Here is a 20313-nt window from a genome sequence, read left to right on the forward strand (position 1 = left end):
AATAAATATATGAATAAACAAATACATTAGCTTTTTGTACTCATACCAAGTCAAACAGATGTGTATTCACAGAACCGTAAATCAACCTGAATTCTATGATCCATTAAAAAAAAGGCTGCCAATACCCAGGTAACTGTGGTGAAAGAAAGCAGGGCTGGATTTGCAAACAGAAGACCTGGGTTAAAGTCCCAATTGGCCAGTTGACCACATTACTCATGTTACTCCAAGTCTTTTTAAACATTAGTTTCCTCATATATAATGTAGGGATATTAAATACATACTTAATGAGGATGGTATTAAAATTATAATTGAGAAGGTATGTTTAAAAGCTCAGTAAACTGTAAAATGGCAAGGTATCATTATTATTACTCTGCATTAATTATATATGGCATATCATTCTAGAGATTTTCAGAGATGCTCCAAGCCATCTTCTGAGAATGAATAAAAAAGCAAGAAAACTGATTTACCCACTTAAATAGTAATATCACTTTCATATAGTTAACTTTCAGACTAGATTACAAGTATGTTAATAATTATGGAGAGTTTAAAATCTAATTTGAAATAATTAGAGGTTGAGAATAATTACTTTTTAGCAAAAGAGACAGCTGATAAAAATAGTACTTAACAGAAACACTAATTATTCAGGTATCAAATACTAAAGACCATAAAAATTCTCAAAATTAGCCAGTCATATTTTTTCAGGTAACAGAGTAAGTCAACTGCTAAAAATTAAAATACCATCTTTTAAAGAAAAAGAAAACTGAAAAGATTCAGTTTTACAAGATTTAACTTGCACACTTCAAAGCAGTTATTTCAACAACTGAACATTCATCCTAGGTACTTACAGCATGCCCAAGTACTGCATGTGCTATTTCATGGCCCAGAAGAAAGGAAAGTTGATGAATATCAGTTACACTATTTAAAAGCCCAGTGAAGATAAACACTTGTCCATTCTGCACCATAAAGAAAATAATGTAAGTAATTGGAACACCTTTTTAAAAAAACAAGGATATTAAATTTACGATTTAAAGTTAGATGGGAGAACATTTACTTACTGGAAGCACAAAGGCATTTATATCTGGGGAATCAACCACATGAATAGTCCAATTGATCTCAGAGATCCCTGGAATATCTTTATTGCACTCAATCAAATGATAAACCACTTCTTTAACCATTAGGTATCGGGCATCCTTCTCAGTTAGCATATCATTTTTAAACTCTTCCATCCACTGAAAGATTAAAAAGTCATCTTTATTTTAAGAGAGTTTTAGCTCAGCAAAATGTTTATATTGCTTCATGAAGAGTTAAATGGCTACTTATTGTTGAACATTTTAATTTTTAATTATGTAAAAATCTACATATACAAAACACTTCAATTCTTAAATTTGAATTATTCATGCAAAGGCAATGTGCTTTCTCACAAATGGAATAAATTCTAATAACTAAGATTTTTCATATAAATTGGTTGAAATAAAACTTTCATCTTTTCTATTAGCCTATAAACAAATAAAATGTTTAAATATTATTTCTACTTTCCTAAATATTTTAGAAAACAAAATACTGCCTAGGAAACAAAGATTTCATATAAAGAAGAACAATATAAAAGAAAATTACTTTCATAACCCACTGACTAGAAAAACACCCTATACTTAATTTAAAAAGTTAAACTTCTAAAAAGAAAAGGACATTTTGGGGACACCTGGGTGGCTCAGCTGGTTAGGAATCCAACTTCGGCTCAGGTCATGATCTTGAGCCCCGCGTCGGGCTCTATGCTGACAGTTTGGAGCCTGGAGCCTGCTTTGGATTCTGTCTCCCTCTCTCTCTGCCCCTCCCCAGCTCAAATTCTGTTCTGTCTCTCAAAAATGAATAAACATTAAAAAAAAATTTTTAAAAAGGACATTTCATTAATTTTAAGTGTTTTATTCACACAGAATGATAGGAAATTACTGAAATTTTAGAACTAACAGGCATGTCATTTTCTCTACACCATGTTGAGTAGGACTAGCCACTGTACGAACACACTTTCTGAAGCTATATTCAGGAGAAACCCTTTCAAGTATAGGAAAATTAAGGATGTTCTGAAAATATCACATTAATTTCCATAAAACGTGTAGCTTCGTTCACATATAGATCAAGAAGTTTAGAATCTTCTTCCCTTAGATGTATTAAAAATAGATGATTTTGTAGAATTGAATCTGCAATAGTCTTTATATCAATACCATTTTTTAAAAGCACAAGTCACCAATGTAAATAAACTGAAACAACTATTAACCCATATGAAGGAAATAAAACAAGCAAAATTATATATAATTATAGTACTTTACCATATCCCTATAGGAACATGTGCTTGAATTTTAGTATCAAGCAGGTTATTATACTTGTAGGCTAAAAAAAAGAATATTATGTACATATATATTATTTTTTAAAGCTTCTGAGTGAGACGAATGGTGGAAGATACACAAATTTAACACTAGGCCTATCTCAATCTTTCCAGAACACTCTCCTCAAACCTGCTTCAGACAAGACTACCCTAGAAACATCTCCAATCTCTGTAAAAGCTCTACTAGAAAAGACGCATCTTTTTTGTGAAAATACATTGTTATTGCTTTTTTAAGGTAACTTTCCACTGACAAACTCAGAAGCTTAACTGAAATAAAAAGACATAAAGACTTCACCAAAGTGGTCAAGTGAGACCATGAGACATCAATTCAATAAATACTCATCGAGTATATACTAGGTGTGTGCTCACAACTGGAGAAAGGGTCTGTCCTCAAGAAACTCACTAGTGGTATAAAATGCTTAACTATCTGAGTTACTGTACTTTCTAAAGAAGTAAGGCTTCTTGGGGCTCCTGGGTGGCTCAGTCAGTTAAGTGTCCAAATTTTGATTTCAGCTCAGGTCATAATCTCATGTTTCCTGAGTTTGAGCCCTGCCACAGGCTCTGTGCTAGGAGCACGGAACCTGCTTGGGATTCTCTTTCTCCCTCTCTCTCTGCCCCTCCCCTGCTTGCACTCTCTTGATAAAAATAAAAAACATTAAAAAAAAAAATGACTTAAGGCTTCTGAATTCCAACTTGATTTTGCATTCAAAAAATATAATTGCCAAAAATGAGGTTTTGGAAGAAATTACCATATTCTACATTACTTTCAAGGTACAAAAATTCATATTACATATCTATTTATCCAAAAAATATGTACTAAACACTACCTTCTACATTGTGCTAGTACTTAATATAAAATGATAAAAACAGACAGGGTCTTGGTTCCCAAAGAGCTTAGTCTAACAAAGGAGACAGATCAATAAAGAAATAATTATGCAAATAACAATTATGTTACCTCCATGATAAGTGATTTAAAGGAAAAGTACAGTATGCAAAGAGAAAATAAAAGCAGGAGACCTGACCCCAATATAGCCAAGCACTGGACACAATTATAAATGAGCTGATTCATAATTCAGTCTGTATGAAGGATTCCCACTAGAGCATAATGTAGCCAACCTGCCTAACCCAGTCTGGATAATCAAGGAAGACTTTCCTGAGAAAGTGACATTTAAGGTGGCATGTGATGAGCAGGAATTAGCTGGATGAATGAAAGGAAATGCAATGTAGGTAGCAGGAACACTAAGTATGCAACTTTGGAGGCCTTTTGGGAAAATGCGAATTTTCTATCAAAGACTAACATAAAAAAGTAGTGCATCTTTCATACTTAAGAAACTTTGCCGCTTTGAGTATTATATTAAGCAATCTAATTATAAACAATTCTTACTACTTACTGCTTCATATTCCAGTTCGGATAAAAGTTTGAAATGTTCTTTCCCCAATAATAGTAGCTTATTCCTTCCTGTGATAGGACTCACTTCCAGGTGAGTAAAATAAAACACTACAAAGAGCAATCCAAAACTACTGAAACAAAGGAATAACTTCCATTTATTCTTCCTTAAACTTTCTTTAAATAGTTCCTTCTTGTTAGGAGGAAGTGCCTGCCACCATTTCCTTATGCCCCTAGAGCAGAAAGAAAAATTCAAAGTTCTGACAATAGTATCAGCACGTATCAAAAAAACTTAATCTTATACTAGAATTCTATGTCATCAAATACTTGAATTTTTGTGAAATATTTCTCTGTATAGATGAGTTTTCTCCATTTATAAAATTCTTAGCTAAATGATGAAAAAGTAACCAGTTATAAAAATTCTAAAGCTCATTTAAAGTTTCTTCTTATTTTAAAGGTGAACACTAAATGAGTAGCTATTTTACAACTACCACTAGTTAACATTTATTGACTGTTTACCTCATGCAAGCTGCTGTTCTAATTGTTATACATATGTCATCTCACTTCATCTTCACAAAAGCCCTGTTACCAAAGATAAAACTGAGACAGAGAGAACTGTCCTAGGACTTGTCCAAGGTTGCAGAGGTGATAAGGGAAAACCAGGCAAAGAAGACCATGTGATCCTAGAGTATGGGTACTTAACTACTTGATAGGGATGATCTGTTCAAATAAACATCTGAGGGGTTACAGCACAATCATCTATACCTGTAACCACAATTCACTCCCCCTGCTCATCAGACTTCCAGCACAATCTGCCAGTACTTCAGCAAGGTACAAGGGAAACTACCTCAGCATTGATTTTAGAAATAAACACTGCTCACCAGCAGAAACTTCACTATCCCCTCAAGAACATAATAAAGGAAAGGTAAGAAGGGCATAAACATCGTAAACAAGAAAATGAGAGAATGTGTAGTTAACACATGGAGGTCTAATTTCTACCAGGCAACAATACTCCCTGCTGGTTATCAGAGATTACAGACATTTTGACAAGCAATGTTTTCAACAACAAGACAAAATTTTTCCTAGTGAGTTCATCTGTGAAATCACAACAAAAGTTTAAGATATACACATCATTCTCTTGACAAAATCCATCTTACAAAATAAGTTCAAGTTATTTTAATTTTATTAAGTGACACTCCTAAGATGCCTCAAAGTGTCCCAACCTGAAAAGACTTAGGCCAGACTATGAAGTATATTTATTTCCCATTTAAAACTTCCTATGACTTATCATCTGCCTTCAATGTATGATGAAAACACAGCAAAAAGAAAATGTTAAGTGATTACAATGGAAACAACAACCAAAAGTTAAAAATAATATTAAAAAGGATGAGAAAGAGCCATTGGCCTAAGACCCTGGGCTGAGTTATGACAAAGATCCTCTCTTGCACCAGACTCTACTCAGGCTCCCCTGAACTTTTTTCAACTAGGCCTCACTTCTGGACTTCTGTATTCATCTCTGCATTGTCCAGGTTTAGCAAGAATCCTGCTAAGTCAGGTTAAACAGAATTTCCCCATCCTCCGTATCTTATCACCCTCGATACCTGATCGAGTTCCTCATCATTCTCCAGCCTCCAGATGATGTCTGATCACACTCACCTGCCTTCAGCAAGAAGCCTAGTGGGGTCAGGTTAGGGAGAACCCCCACTTATTCCTGATGCTTCGTCTGAGTAATTTTCTATCCACCAAACCCCACCCTGCTTCTCAGCTATAAATTCCCACTTGCCCATGGTATATTCAGATTAACTCTGGTTCTATACTTAGGTCTCTCTTCCCCTACTGCAAAAGTTCTGCATAAATCTGTGTTTACTGCTTTAACTGTTGTCTAGCTCTGGTCTTCTCTGACAGTCGTTACCTACAACTAGAGCTAACACAACTGTATATTTTCTGGGTGCCAGTGTCAAACCACAGAAAACTGGGTTGGTTAGTATGAGAGTAAGAGAGCTAGAAAGGCCTTCACAGTCATCAAATGTAAGAATGACGAGACAATACTTAACTTTACCTTTCTTCATTCTTCATGGAGCAAATAAGAGAAAACAAGATTAATTATGGGGGGAGGTTTAAATTAAATAAAAGATACTATTTAGCTGTGAAAACATATTATGAAGGACTACCCAAAAGAAAATAACAAAGATGTGATGGAAATAGAACTGAAAAATAAATGCTAATTAAGCTTTAACTTGGCTAGGAATGAGCCTATTCTTAAATAAGTGAACTCCCAGTTTCATGACCCGTTGCCTCAGATTTCGTAAAATAAAAAGTTATGTTTTTAAGTATTGTTCTTACAAACTATACCCAACATTTCTCATTCTTGTACAAAATAGAAGATCGTTTAAAAAGTGTCCTATATAATTTTTTAAAGATCTCATTTTTATACTATAATATGTAGTAAATTATTTCAAGATTAAATCATTTCTAACAAACTGGGTAGAACCAACCGTTTGGAAACTTAATTTTGAGCTAAATATGGGAGGGAAATCTAACAAGTTTTCTTTAAAAGTATAGTTTTACAAATACCTTTTAAGTTTTGTTTGTTTGTTTTTTTTTTTTAAGCTTTTTACCTGCCTACAATGATTGCAAATAGTTTCTGCACTGGTTTAAGAATAATCAACAAGAGAGGAACCGGAGCGGCTTGAAACCGAGGAGAAGTGTGGAAACTCCTGATGTCTCTCTCTCTCATGCGAAGACACTTTAGGGGACGCAATACTGAGAGAAAAGGAGCTCCTGCAACTTCTTCTATCAGGAGCTGTCTTGAAAAAGAGTCATTCCGTGCACCACATGTTGGGGTAACCATCCAAATTTCTTTATGGCTCACGCTCAAGAGGCATCCTGGTCTTTTGGTATTAAGAGTCCTATAAGAATAAAAATTTTTAGGCAGAAAAGTCAACCTATCACACTGCTGTACTCCCAGACCCTGATACTTATTAATTGTATGAGTAATTTGTACTTGATGGCAGTCTGGTGAGGTGACAGCTAGTGTGTTACACAGTCTCCAGTTGGTCAGCAAATGAAATCGGAAGAAAACACAGTTTCTAGTAGCAGACTGCAGTCCATAGATGAAGCTCATCTTTCTTCTCCTGGATTATCTGGAACACAAAAAATAAGTTATAAATACCTCTGGAAATACTTATTTATAAAACTGTTGCTGTTCAGTTGTTCTTCCCTTGACACATCTCAGACTGAATTATCTTAGGTTTCTGCTCACCAGCCCTATAGCAATGCCTCTCAGCAATACAAACGAAAGAGGTTAAAAAAAAAAAGGTTTTGCTCACTTCTTTTTACTCTACAACATATACTTTAGAAACTTGGTTGTTATTTTTTTTTTCTTCTTTCATTTTTTAGTTTTGCTTGGGGGAAGTCTGTTTTTATTTTAACAGTTAAATTACTGGGGATTAAGAAATGGATTAAACAAACAAAAACAGTCAACTTTAGTAATTGGCAGTAACTAGGAGGCATTACAGAAAAGCATGTAATGGAATAGTAAGATCTAAGTTTTAAAATGTATTTTTTAAAATACAAATTTGATGCAGAAAAGCATTTGACAAAATACAGCATCCTTTCTTGATTAAAAACCCTTAAGAAAGTAGGGATAGAAGGATCATACCTCAAGATCATAAGGGCCAACACAAAAAAAACCCACCACTAATATCACCCTCAGTGAGGAAAAACTGAGAGCTTACCCCCTAAGGTCAGGAACATGATAAGGATGTCCACTCTCATCACTGTTATTCAACATAGTGTTGAAAGTCCTACCTCAGCAATCAGACAACACAAAGAAATAAAAGGCATCAAAATTGGCAAGAAGTCAAACTTTCACTCTTCACAGATGACACGATACTCTGTGGAAAATCCAAAAGACTCCACTGAAAAAATGCTAAAACTGATATATGAATTCAGCAAAGTTGCAGGATATAAAATCAATGCACAGAAATTGGTTGCATTTCTATACACCAATAATGAAGCGAGAAATCAAGGAAACGATCCCATTTACAACTGCACCAAAAGTCATAAAATATCTAGGAATAAACCTAACCAAAGAGATAAAAGATGTATACAATGAAAACTATACAAAGCTCATGAAAGAAACTGAAGAAGTCACACAAAAGAATGGAAAAACATTCCATGCTCATGGTTTGGAAGAACAAATATTGTTAAAATGTCAACAGTACACAAAGCAATCTACACATTCAAAACAATCCCTATCAAAATAACACCAGCATTCTTCACAGAGCTAGTAAAAACAATTCTAAAATTTGTATGCAACCAGAAAAGCCCCCGAATAGCCAAAGCAATCTTGAAAAAGAAAACCAAAGAAGGAGGCATCACCATCCCGAACTTCAAGCTGTATTACAACACTGTAATCATCAAGACAGTATGGTAATGGCACAAAAACAGACACTCAGATCAATGGAACAGAACAGATCTCAGAAATGGACCCACAAACGTACGGTCAACTTATCTTTAACAAAGCAGGAAAGAATATCCCATGGAAAAAAGACAGTCTCTTTAATGGTGCTGGGAGAACTGGACAGCAACATGCAGAAAAATGAACCTGGACCATTTTCTTACACCATACACAAAAATAAACTCAAAATGGAAGAAAGACCTAAACATAAGACAAGAGGCCATCAAAATCCTAGAGGAGAATACAGGCAGCAATCTCTTTGACTTCAGCTGCAACAACTTCTAACTTAACGGGTCTCTGAAGGCAAAGGAAACAAAAACAAAAATGAACTACTGGTACCACATCAAGATAAAAATCTTCTCGGGGCACCTGGGTGGCACAGTCGGTTAAGTGTCCAACTTCAGCCAGGTCACGGTCTCGGGGTCCGTGAGTTCGAGCCCCACGTCAGGCTCTGGGCTGATGGCTCAGAGCCTGGAGCCTGTTTCTGATTCTGTGTCTCCCTCTCTCTCTGCCCCTCCCCCGTTCATGCTCTGTCTCTCTCTGTCCCAAAAATAAATGTTGAAAAAAAAAATTAAAAAAAAAAAAGATAAAAATCTTCTCCACAGCATGGAAACAGAAATAACCAGCAAAACTAAAACGCAACTGATGGAATGGGAAAAGATATTTGCAAATGGCATACCAGATAAAGGGTTAGTATACAAAATCTATAAATCGTTTGTCAAACTCAACACCCAAAAACCAAATAATCCAGTGAAGAAATGGGCAAAAGACCTGAACAGACACTTCTCCAAAGAAACATCCAGATGGCCAACCAACCCATGAAAAAATGCTCAACATCACTCATCATCAGGGAAATACAAATCAAAACCACAAAGAGATACCACCTCACACCTGTAAGAATGGTTAACAAGTCAGGCAACAACAGGTATTGGCGAGTATGTGGAGAAAGAGGAACCGTTTTTGCACTGCTGGGGGGAATGCAAACTGGTGCGGAAAACACCGCACTCTGGAAAACAGTATGGAGGTTCCTCAAAAAATTAAAAACTGAACTACCCTACGAGCCAGCAATTGCACTACTAGGTATTTAACCAAAGGATACAGGAGTGGTGATTTGAAGGGGCACATGCACCCCAATGTTTATAGCAGTGCTATTGACAATGGCCAAAGTATGGAAAGAGCCCAAATGTCCATCGACAGATGAATGGATAAAGAAGAGGGGTGCCTGGGTGGCTCAGTCAGTTAAGCACTGGACTCCAGTTCAGGTCATGATCTTGCAGTTCACGAGTTCAAGCCCCACATCGGGCCATTTGGCTCTGTGCTGACAGCTCAGAGCCTGGAGCCTGCTTCAGATTCTGTGTCCCTCTCTCTGCCCTTCCCCCGATCACACTGTTTCTCTCTCTCTCTCTCAAAAATAAATTTAAAAACAAATATGTGGTATATAGATACAATGAAGTATTACTCCTCAATCAAAAAGAATGAAATCTTGCCATTTGCAACAAATTGGATGGAACTAGAGTGTATTATAAGTGAAATTAGTTAGAGAAAGACAAATATCATATGACTTCACTCGTGTGGAATTTAAGATACAAAACAGATGAACATAAGAGAAGGGAGGCAAAAATAATATAAAAACAGGGAGGGGGGACAAAATACAAAAGACTCTTAGAGAACTGAGGGTTGCTGGAGGGGTTTGGGGTGGGGGGATGGGCTAAATGGACAAGGGGCATTAGGGAGGACACTTGCTGGGATGAGCACTGGGTGTTACACACTGGATTCTCCTCCTGAAATCATTATTGCACTCTATGTTAACTAATTTGGATGTGAATTTAAAATAAATACATATTTAAAAAATAAATATAAAATAAAATACAAACTTGATCCTTTCACATATAATCCTGGCACTTTTAATTGGGGTCAAGATGGAATACGAGGAACTGAAAACAAGTGAAAAAACAGAATAAATACAACAATGGTTTCAAAACACTGGACATTAGGCAATGAAGAACAAGTGACGCCTGAGAGATGGGAAATAAATTAACTGAGTCCTACAATTGCCCCAAGTTCCTGCCTGGAGAGTTTCCCGGCCACTATGCAGAGAGGGCAAACCTAGCACAGCCCACAGGTGGCCCTAAATTGGAGAGATGAAGCTGGGAGTTCAAGTAGGTCATAGTAGCTAGACCTCGCAGAGCACAGTATGAGAGAAGACAGAACTGTGCAGAAAAAGAACTCCAGAGTGTGTCCTGCAGAAAAATCTGCCTCCTATATTCAGCTGAGTTCTGATCAGGGCACTCATGTGAGGAAAGTCCTTGGAGGTGGGAAAGAATCACCTGACAGGATTAGAGGAGCAATATGCAAGACTCATGGAGCATGGAGTATCCGGCCTATTTCCACTCTTCAAAGCAGAAACCCTTTTAACTCATGGGGGACTGCGTAGAGTACTCAGAGGGTTTTGCCTCATTAGAGAAAAAGCAGTCCTAGAATAAAAGTTACTCTAGCTCTACCTAACAAAGATTAAAGGCAATACTCAACAAGATCAAACTGTTTCTAAGTAACTAAACCACATTCTAGAAAAAAGCTCAAAAACAGTTGTTAAGAATACAAAAATATCCACCACTTAACAAGGTACAATTTATAATTAAAAATTGCCAGGCAGCAAAGATGCAGGATATGTAAACCTTAATTAAGAAAAACACTAATAAAAACTAACTCTTAAGTAGCATGAATGACAGCATTGACAAAGATATTGAAGTGCTTATTATAACTATATTCCATGTGTTTAAGAAGCTAAAGGTAATTTGAGAGTGTTAGACATGGAATATGTTTTTTTTAAAAGACTTACATTGAACTTCTAGACAAGAAAACTAGTGTCTTCTATGAAAAATACGCTAGATGAAACTAACAGCAGGTTAGATATTATAACAATGAAATAAAGACTTGTGAATTTGACGGATCAATAGAAACCAAGAAAACCAAAATAGAAAACCAAGAGAAAAAATGCACAGAGCATCAACAAGGTATAGGATAACTCAAGCGGCCTAACATATGTATAACTGGAGTCCCTGAAAAGTGGGAAGGCATGGTAGGTAGACAATAAAAAGAAAAAAGAATGGCCAACATTTTCCAAATTTGATGAAAACTGTAAACCAACAAATCCAACAAGTTTAAACACACACACACACACACACACACACACACACACACACACAGTAAACACAAAGGAAACTTACTCCAAGGCATATCCTAGTTAAATTTCTTAAAACCAATTGAAGAGAAAATCTTAAATTTCACATTTTAGATGAAATGGATCAACTTCCTGAAAAACACAAACTACCAAAGCTAACTCAGAAAGAAATTGATCTGAACAGCCCTATATCTATTATTTTAATTTAACTTACAGTTAAAAACCTTCCCACAAAGAAAGCTCCAGGCCCAAATAGCTTCACTGGGGAATTCTGTCAAACAGTTAAGGAATAATTAAAAATAATTCTATTCAAACTCTTCCAGGAAATTGAAAAGAAATGAATAATTTGCATTTCATTCCATAAGACCAGCATTACCATGCATGATACTAAAGCCAGAAAAAAACTTACAAGACTATAAAGTACTATCTCTCATCAACACAGACAGAAAAAATTCTTAATATTTTAGAAAATCTAATTCAACAATACATATAAAGACAGTACATCATGACCAGTTGAGGTGTGTCCCAGGAATGCAAGGTTGAAAGAAAAATTCAGCAATCAATGTAATCACCCTATGCACTGAAAAAGAAACACCACATGATCATCTCAATAGATACAGAAAAAGCATTTGATAAAATCCAACACCTAACCCTGACAAAAAACTCTCATAAACTAGGACATCTACAGAAAACTGTAACAGCATATTTATTGGTGAAAGACTATACTTTCCTCCTAAGATCAGGAGAAAAGCACAGATGTTCACTCTCACCACTTAAATTCAATATTATACTGGAGTTCCTAATCAATACAATAGAATACATACATAACTAAATAAGTGGCATCCAGACAAGAAATATAGAAGTGGTCTTTATGCCTATACAATAGGATCATCTCTATAAAAAATCCAAAGGAATCTACAAAAAAAGCTCCTACAATGAGTTTAGTTAGGTGTCAAGATACAAAAGCAATATACAAAACAAATCTTATCTCTATATACTAACAAGTGATAGAAGCCAGACCTTACTACCGCCAAAAAAGTGCATACTCTATGATTCCAGCTCTATAATATAAGCTGTACAAAATGCAAAGTAATTATACTTACAGAGAGATCACTGATTGCCTGAGGATGGGAAAGTAAAGAGGATCAGGAGAGGGATTATAAAGTTTTGGAGGCAATGAATATGTTCACTATTTTGCTTGTGATGTAGGTTTCACAGGTGTACGCAGAGGTCAAAACTTATACTATATAGCTTACGTATGCACAATTTATTTTATGTCAATTATAAATCAATTAAGCTGTTTTTCAAAAGATACTAAAACCAGGTAACAATCAAATGCAATGTGTGAACTCTGATTAGATCTTAGTTTGAAAGAAAAAAATCAGCTTTGGAAGACAACTGGGATTAATGGGGGAATTCACATATAGATTTGCTTTTAGGTTATTTTAGGTAAGTATTGCTTATTAGGTTATAATGATGTGGTTATGCAGGTGAATAATTTATACCTGAGATACTTGCAGAGGTATCTCTTTATGATGAATAAAACTTACTTTCAAATTATATCACACACACACACACACACACTTACATAGGACATAAAGCCAATGCAGTAAAATATTAACAATGGTATCTAAGTCCTGGTTATATATGTGTTCATTAATTTTTTTTTCAATTCTTCTGTTTCAAAATCTTCATAATTAAAGTTGGAAGAAAATATGTAAATCTAACTCAACCTAAACTAATACAATATTATCTAGAAAAATAACTTCAGAAAATCAGTTTTAATAAACAGTATTACCTACATGTCAGACTATTTAAAAGTTACTAACATTTTTTATATAACATTCCACCCTTGCATATAACATAAAATGTGAATAAAGGGCATGACAAGTAAACATTAACTCCGAGTTAACCCTTTTGGAATTACTACCAATTTTAAATCAGAGTCCACACTTAATACATAATAATCTGATGTTATTAACAAGATACTTTCTAGTTTTTTTTTCCTTTTTTAAATCAAGCTGAAAGTAGTAAAATAACTGAAGTCTAGAAATCATTTCAAAATTAGTATTTGAGTAACCAGTAAGTTTCTTCATTGGCTAGCTGGCTTATGAGTTACAGATGCAGCATGAAATTCAGTCCCTGCCCTCATGGATGTCATAATCTAGTTGAGGGGGGTAGGGAATGTATCTAAGTAAGACTATTATGGAATAATAAAATACAGTTCCTTATTAAGCGTTATGCACTGTTATGAATTTTTAAAAAAGAAAGGACTTCCATGAGTAGCACAATAGTTCAAGGCAACTATTGTTTTTTTATGCTGTTTGGGTAGATGCAGAAAAAAAAAGTTTTTAAAGAATTGTTTCAAATGGGGAAGTGTACTCAAGGTTTAACAGCAGAAAGTCTTTTGCTAGAAGTCATACTACAAAAACAACACAAACCCACATTCTTTACTATAGGAGATAAGCTTCAAACACTTGTCCAATCACATGCCCACTTTCAAAGGGCATCCTATAGCCTCAACTTAAGGGATAGGCCCAGACTGTCAATCTTCCCCAGAGACCCCTTCCACTGGCCACAGAGCCAGGCGTGGACGTCTGACACTGACAAGACTTTTGGTGAGGCAGTATCAGGCAAAGAAGTACAAGGGTATGTATAATTTGGGGCTGTACTTGGTGCTACACAAAGTAGCACGCAAGCAAGAACCAGGAACCAAAACCCTTGCAAAAGAACTGGATCAAGAGAAAGGACGATGGAATCGATCAATGTGCAGAAAGTAAAAGATCATGAAGCCTCAGGGAGAGAAAGAGAGAAAGAGAGGGGGCAAGACTCATACCCTCCCGGTTCCCAAGAGTCCACTGTACTTCCTAAATTTAACTGAGCTACATGAGCTTTTACTCTATCCCTAAAACAATTCCCTCTCTTTAAAGGGAAGAGTATCTCATGAATAAATGACCTCTGACTTAAGAGGTTACGAGGTATAAAAGTTACACACTTCATACATAAGCTAATAACATTTTAATATACATGCTGTTTATTACAACTGAGGGTTCCTTCTATACTTTGCAAAGCCAAATTCCCGATTTTCAACACTGAATCAGTTCCAGATTAGCAGTGGATTATCTCTGCAGTGACTTTATCATACAACAGATCTCAATCCACATTAAATCAGTCGTGTCAATTCTGCATCCTTAATGTCTCAATCTAGCCCTTCCTGGGCTCCGTGGCCTTAGGCCGTGGATGGCTATATAACCTCTAATCTCTCTGCCCATTTTACCACCAACTCCTACCCCTCCAGTTCGTCCCCCCCAAACAAGAAGTAAAGCTATCTAAAATACAAATCAGACAACAGAATCCTCCTCCCACAACTCACATAAGCCCTACATTGCTAAATATAAGGCAACCATTTTTTTTTAAATGGAGATTTGTATAGTGACAAAGATATACAAATCTTAAAAATAACAATACTACTTGCCAAAATTCTGTATATCAGGAATGGCAAATTCAGATGTGTAAACCAGCACTGCACAACAGAAACTTCTGCAGTCATAGAAATGTGTCTTCATTGTCCAATGTGCTAACTTATACCTATGGCTACTGAGCACTTGAAATGTGGCTGGTGTGACTGAGCAAAAGAATGTTTTAGTGTTCACTTATTTATTGTAAGAGAGAGAGCGTGCGCTCATGCCTGAGCAGGGAAGGGGCAGAGGGAGTGAGAGAGAAAATCCCAAGTAGGCTCTGCGTTGACAACAAGGAACCCAACGCAGGGCTCAAACCTATGAACCATGAGATCATGACCTAAGCCGAAACCAGATGCTCGACCGAACTGAGGCACCCAGACACCCCTTTAGTTCATTTTAGTTCATCTAAAACAAAATGGCCATAGGTGACTAGTGGCTATTGTATTAGCCACAGTGCTAGTCTGTAGAGTCCAGGCAAAGCCATCCTGACATAAATGCAGATTCACGCCTATCTAAAGAAGATTACACTTGTTGTGTAATGGAATTTGAACTTAGTGTTACCAAACAGTTCAATGTTTTCAAGAAAAGCAAGCAATTCAAACTTTATGTGGAAGTTAGCAGTTTTAAAATGCTAGCAACCAACTTAAAACAAAAAACAAACAAAGCTTATTAACCACCTTGACCAAACCAACATACACAAGACCCCATTCAGTTTTCCATCTAAATGATGTCATTCATTCATTAAATATTTAATGAGTGCGTCCTACATACCGTATCATACCATTCTGGATGCTGGAGATAACCACAAAAAAAGAGACAAAAATCTCTGCCCAATTTGCAGCAACAGTAATGCTGCAATATGCTAACATACACAAATACAAATAAATCTAAAGCAACACATAGCAAACTATTCATAGTGGTTATTTTGAGTCACTGTAAAGGATTTTCATCTCACGTATTTCTGTGCTGTTCAAATTTTTACCAGGTGTATTATTTTGTAAGCCCCAAAACTAACAACTATTTTTGTAATTCCCAACGGTTTCCGTGGGCTTCAATAAACTCCTGCATATGAAAGACCAGGCCTCTCATAATGCCACCTCCTACCATTTCTCCAGCCACCTTCCCCGGCTGTCCTTCACCCATTCCTAAGCTCCAGACCCACTGATTTACTTACACCCCTCAGAAAACCTCTCATCTCTAATAGCTATGCGCATCAATTGCACAGCTTAGCTCTGCGATTATAGCAAGCAAAGTCTTGCTCATCTCTCATGACTTATGTGAAATTAAAAAAAAAAAAATTCTGACACAGAAGGTACAAGCAAAAGCCCCAAACATTACATGAACATAAGTAAAAACATTATCACTGACATCACTGACAATAAACTGTCATTTAGAACAGAAATGGAGCCTGATATTTTGCAATCCCTGGCTTATCCTTGAGAAATGGTAAAAAAAAAAAAATGGGGGGAAGAAACCTATTTATACATTTCACAGAGCCAACGCTAGACTACACAGAGCCTAAGAAGGACTCAGGGCTGGCCTATCCTCTTCAAAGAACTAGAGCAGGTCAACAAACATGGCTGGCAAACTCCAAGGATTACTAAATTAATGATGTGAGAAAATTAAGCAATTTGGATGGTTAGCCTCTAAGACCATTTCAGATCCTTAATTCTTTAAGTACCATCTCAGAATGAGCAAGTACAGCACTCACTGGCACTCACAGCTGAAGCCTGGAAGACAGTTTTAACAACTCTGCTGAAAATGACTATTTCTTCTCTGGTTTCTATGGAAACAGCCGTCAGGTTGGCAAAAATAGGACATGTACTTTAAAATAATCATTCAAGCAAAGTACACACATGATGGAAGACTTAAAAAAAAAAAATAAATTGGAAGGCAACAGCCTTGGTTCTTAAGCTTCCAAATGTCAGACTGCATGCACCCCGTCACCACGGCTGAGATGATGGATATACACCCGCTGCGTTTCAGCGAGGGATACACGGTACTGGTTGGGGTCCCTACGGTGGATCAATCCCTGAATTCCAAATGAGGTCTTTTCGTCGCCCCGGACTAAAATTGCTCATTGAGGACTGCATGGCACAATAAAACTGTTGCTCAGCTTTACACAGGCAAGTGACATTATTTAAAGAGTATAAAAAGCTCTTTTTGTAAACAAGTTTATGAAGAAAGTATCAAAACGCCTTTGCACTGGTTAGACGGGAAATGTTGGGTTCTTCATTGCAGGGTTTAGGTAGGAAAACTTATGTTGTCTACTTTAAGAGTGAGGAGGAAAGAGAGGGACTGCCTCTCAAGTTGCTGTAGGCGGTTGGAAACGGTTTTGCACGGGTGAAGGTGTCGAAGTGAGGCACACCGTGCCGTCCGCGTTAATAAGAAATACTACTTTAAAAAAGGAGCTGCCAAAGAGAAAGGATGAGGGGAGAGGGAGGTATCTTCTCGGAAACCACATCCACCTGCTAACTAGCAACTTCCCGGCCAGCAGAGTAGCACCCTGGGGTCCCTGCACTCCACGCCGGGAGAGGGGGGGGGAAGGGAGGGATGAGACACAACTCTCCCGTACCCCTTTTCCACTCACCCCTCTCCCCCGGCTCTCCCCAACCCTTTCCCACACACACCCGGCGCCCCTCCGTCCCTTCCCCCCAGGCCTCGCCACCCCACTCCCCTCCCCGTGCTCACAGGGCTCCGCCTCTCACCCCGGCGCCCCTCGAAGTTCTCGCACTCTGCCCCCACCCCTGGGCCCCGCCCAACTCGTAAAAGGGGGACAAAGACGTCCCCACAGGACAGACCCTAGCAGTGGCGAAAGCGAAGACGACTCTTCAGACCGGCCCTTTGCGCAGGCGCATACCCCATCCAGAAGCCCCGCCTCCTTACTTCCTGCCCTCTGCCCGGTCCTTAGCGCCTTTTGCTCCGCCCACAGCGGGCAGTCGACACACCCGCCCGTAATCTTCCTTCCCGAGGGCCGCCGACGGGGAGCGGACCGTGGCGCTCTCACGCCCCCGTGTGGCTAGAGGAGGGACGTGGCTGCGGGCTGTGCTGTTTGCCTGGCACGTCTTCTTCACTTACGTCCTTGGAACCTGATTTGGCTCCTCTAAAGAATGATCCAGGCAAGGCTGTGACCGCTGAAGATTCTAAGGCAGTGCTGGCCAAAAGAAAAGAGATTCTAGAGGGTTTCTGGAGCCCAAAGACTAAGGTTTCTTGGTTTTAAAGTTGCAGTGCTAGAAGCAGTCTTTGGAGTGTGAGAATTTGCTTTCACCTGACTTTCTGGAATGGCACAGTTTAAGAAAAATGAAGCATAACCTGAAGCATCTAGAAGTTAACTGAAAAGAGCTGGCTACAAAACAATGGGTATGGTATGTCTCATTTATGCCACCAAAAAATATTTATCCAGCACCAAGTGCATCTTTCATGGAGCTTGTGTCACAGTGAGGAGATCTAGGCAATAAGCAAGCAAACAAGCAAATAAACATGGTATCAGATAATGGTATGATTCTGTATTAGTTTGTGATATTTATATTCTCTGCACAATGAAAAACATCTTAAAAGATATAAACACTATGAACAATTTTACGTGTCGCTTTTACAGGATTATAAGCAATGTTTTCTTTCACCTTGCTTATTTGTGTTTTATAATTTGCCTTTTACTTTGAAGGAACTATCCTGGCAGACCCCTGACCACTGGTTCCCTAACAACTCAAGTGACAGGTCTCTGAATCTTCATGGGTTTATGTGAAGTGCGTGTATCTTTCCAAGGTCTCCAATGTACTAGCTATCTCTTGCTCAGCATGCCTGATTAGCATGCTGTTATCAACAGAACAGATAGGGTTATATTATTAGCAGGCTGTTATCAATAGAACAGATAGGTTCTCTGGGATGTCCAGGTGGTCCCGATCCTTTTGGACTGTATTATGACAGATCGCAGAGATAGCACAATGACTATAATCAAGTCTACTACATGATTACATCTTCAGTTGTCTATAAACCATTCTCCTGGTTTCTGAAGTGGCCAGACTGGCAAATTAAATGGAGACATGACAGGGACAACTACTCTGTATCTATTAGGTCTTTAATGGTGGCATTAATCTCTACCATCATCATCCTAGCCCCTTGGATGAAATATTGGTTATTTATTATCTCAACTCGGTAAGGAAGGGACAGTTTTAGTGGCTTTCACCTGGTTTTCCTCACCATGAGAACTCAAGGCCAAAGACCTAATGTGGAGCTTGCTCTCAATATATACTCCCAATTATGCACTCAGGGACTGAGGAAAGACTAGTGGATAGGTCCACGCTCCCATGGACTCATTGTAAACTGGATATTATACAGACCTGTGCTCATTACCTGACCCCCATAAGTCCCCACTCTTAAAAAGAGGCCATGATAACACTTTGAGTTTCTGGGCAACAAGATCCTCTGGACTCTGCAAAATTTCTGGGTACCTCTCTTTCCCTAACATATAGTTGGCTGTGAAAATGGCCATAGGCCACAGAGTAATCATTGCAGTAATATCTGTTTCTGTGTTGCAGGGTTCTTCTTCTTAGGGAATGGATTCTTCTCAGTCAATGGATTCTGTGGTCCAGGTCTGAAGATTGACTCAGATCTGAGAACTGTACAGGAAGTGCGACTTTTGTATTAAGGCAACCACCCTCAGACTCCTCTTCTGCCATTCTTGCCTTCTTCTGGTTATAGATATCAAGCAGCACCTTATTGGCTGCCCATCTATTTTTCCCCTATGGACACCTTGTACTATTAAATACCTTCACAGCACCTGAGGGTCAAGAACCCATGCAGCCCCTCTTAACTTGCCAGCTATTATAGTAATTACAGCCTCCAGGCTTCTGGTGGTTAAAGTCACCACCTAGCTTCTATCGCTTCAGGATGCTATCATTACCCTAGAGACTACCCTAGCCCCCTCTGAACTTCTTAGTGATGCTGGTATTTCTCTCACTAGTGCATTTCCCATTGCCATTGAGTATGGCCTGTCCTTTGGACCTCCTGTGGAGCATAACCCTCTGTCTGACCTTTTGATTCCACACAATAAATCCTTCGAGCAAGCTCACTTCCCTCAGGACCTCTTTTCTTCCCCTACAGTCTGATAGGGCAATTCAGCTGCCTTCTTCCCTGGAGACTTCCCTTGACTGAGGTTGATATAACCGGCCTCATCAAAGAATATGCCTTCACCCCAGGAAACAGCATGCATTCAGTGACTGATGTTTTTTATTTTTATTTGTTTTAATTTTTCCTTTCCTATTTGAGTGTGTGTGTGTGTGTGTGTGTGTGTGTGTGTGTGTGTGTGAGAGAGAGAGAGAGAGAGAGAGAGAGAGAGAGAGAGAGGGAATCTCAAGCAGGCTCCATACTCAGCCTGCTCCACACTGTGGAGCCCAGTGTCATCCCACCCTGGATGGGATCATGACCTGAGCCGAAATCACG

General features: G+C 38.1%; 1 protein-coding gene across 4 annotated transcripts in view; it reads right to left on the reverse strand.

Annotated features, from left to right (window-relative positions):
- The window catches only part of OMA1 (OMA1 zinc metallopeptidase), an 81428-nt gene extending 63659 nt beyond the window's left edge, over positions 1 to 17769 (reverse strand). For 2 of the 4 annotated variants that reach the window (XM_043575108.1, XM_043575106.1), the window contains exons 1-5: positions 17673 to 17769; positions 6386 to 6910; positions 3772 to 4000; positions 1056 to 1229; positions 846 to 953 (exon numbers count right to left, since the gene is read on the reverse strand). In XM_043575108.1, the coding sequence (XP_043431043.1) occupies positions 846 to 953; positions 1056 to 1229; positions 3772 to 4000; positions 6386 to 6891 (1017 nt within the window). In that variant the 5' untranslated portion in view covers positions 6892 to 6910; positions 17673 to 17769. Of the gene's footprint in view, positions 1 to 845; positions 954 to 1055; positions 1230 to 3771; positions 4001 to 6385; positions 6911 to 7504; positions 7552 to 17672 lie in introns of those variants that run through there. The other 2 variants (XM_043575109.1, XM_043575107.1) reach the window with 2 other exon arrangements.
- Between the last annotated feature and the right edge of the window lie 2544 nt (positions 17770 to 20313).

This window comes from Prionailurus bengalensis, chromosome C1 (genome assembly GCF_016509475.1).
Source record: "Prionailurus bengalensis isolate Pbe53 chromosome C1, Fcat_Pben_1.1_paternal_pri, whole genome shotgun sequence".
NCBI lineage: Eukaryota > Metazoa > Chordata > Mammalia > Carnivora > Felidae > Prionailurus > Prionailurus bengalensis.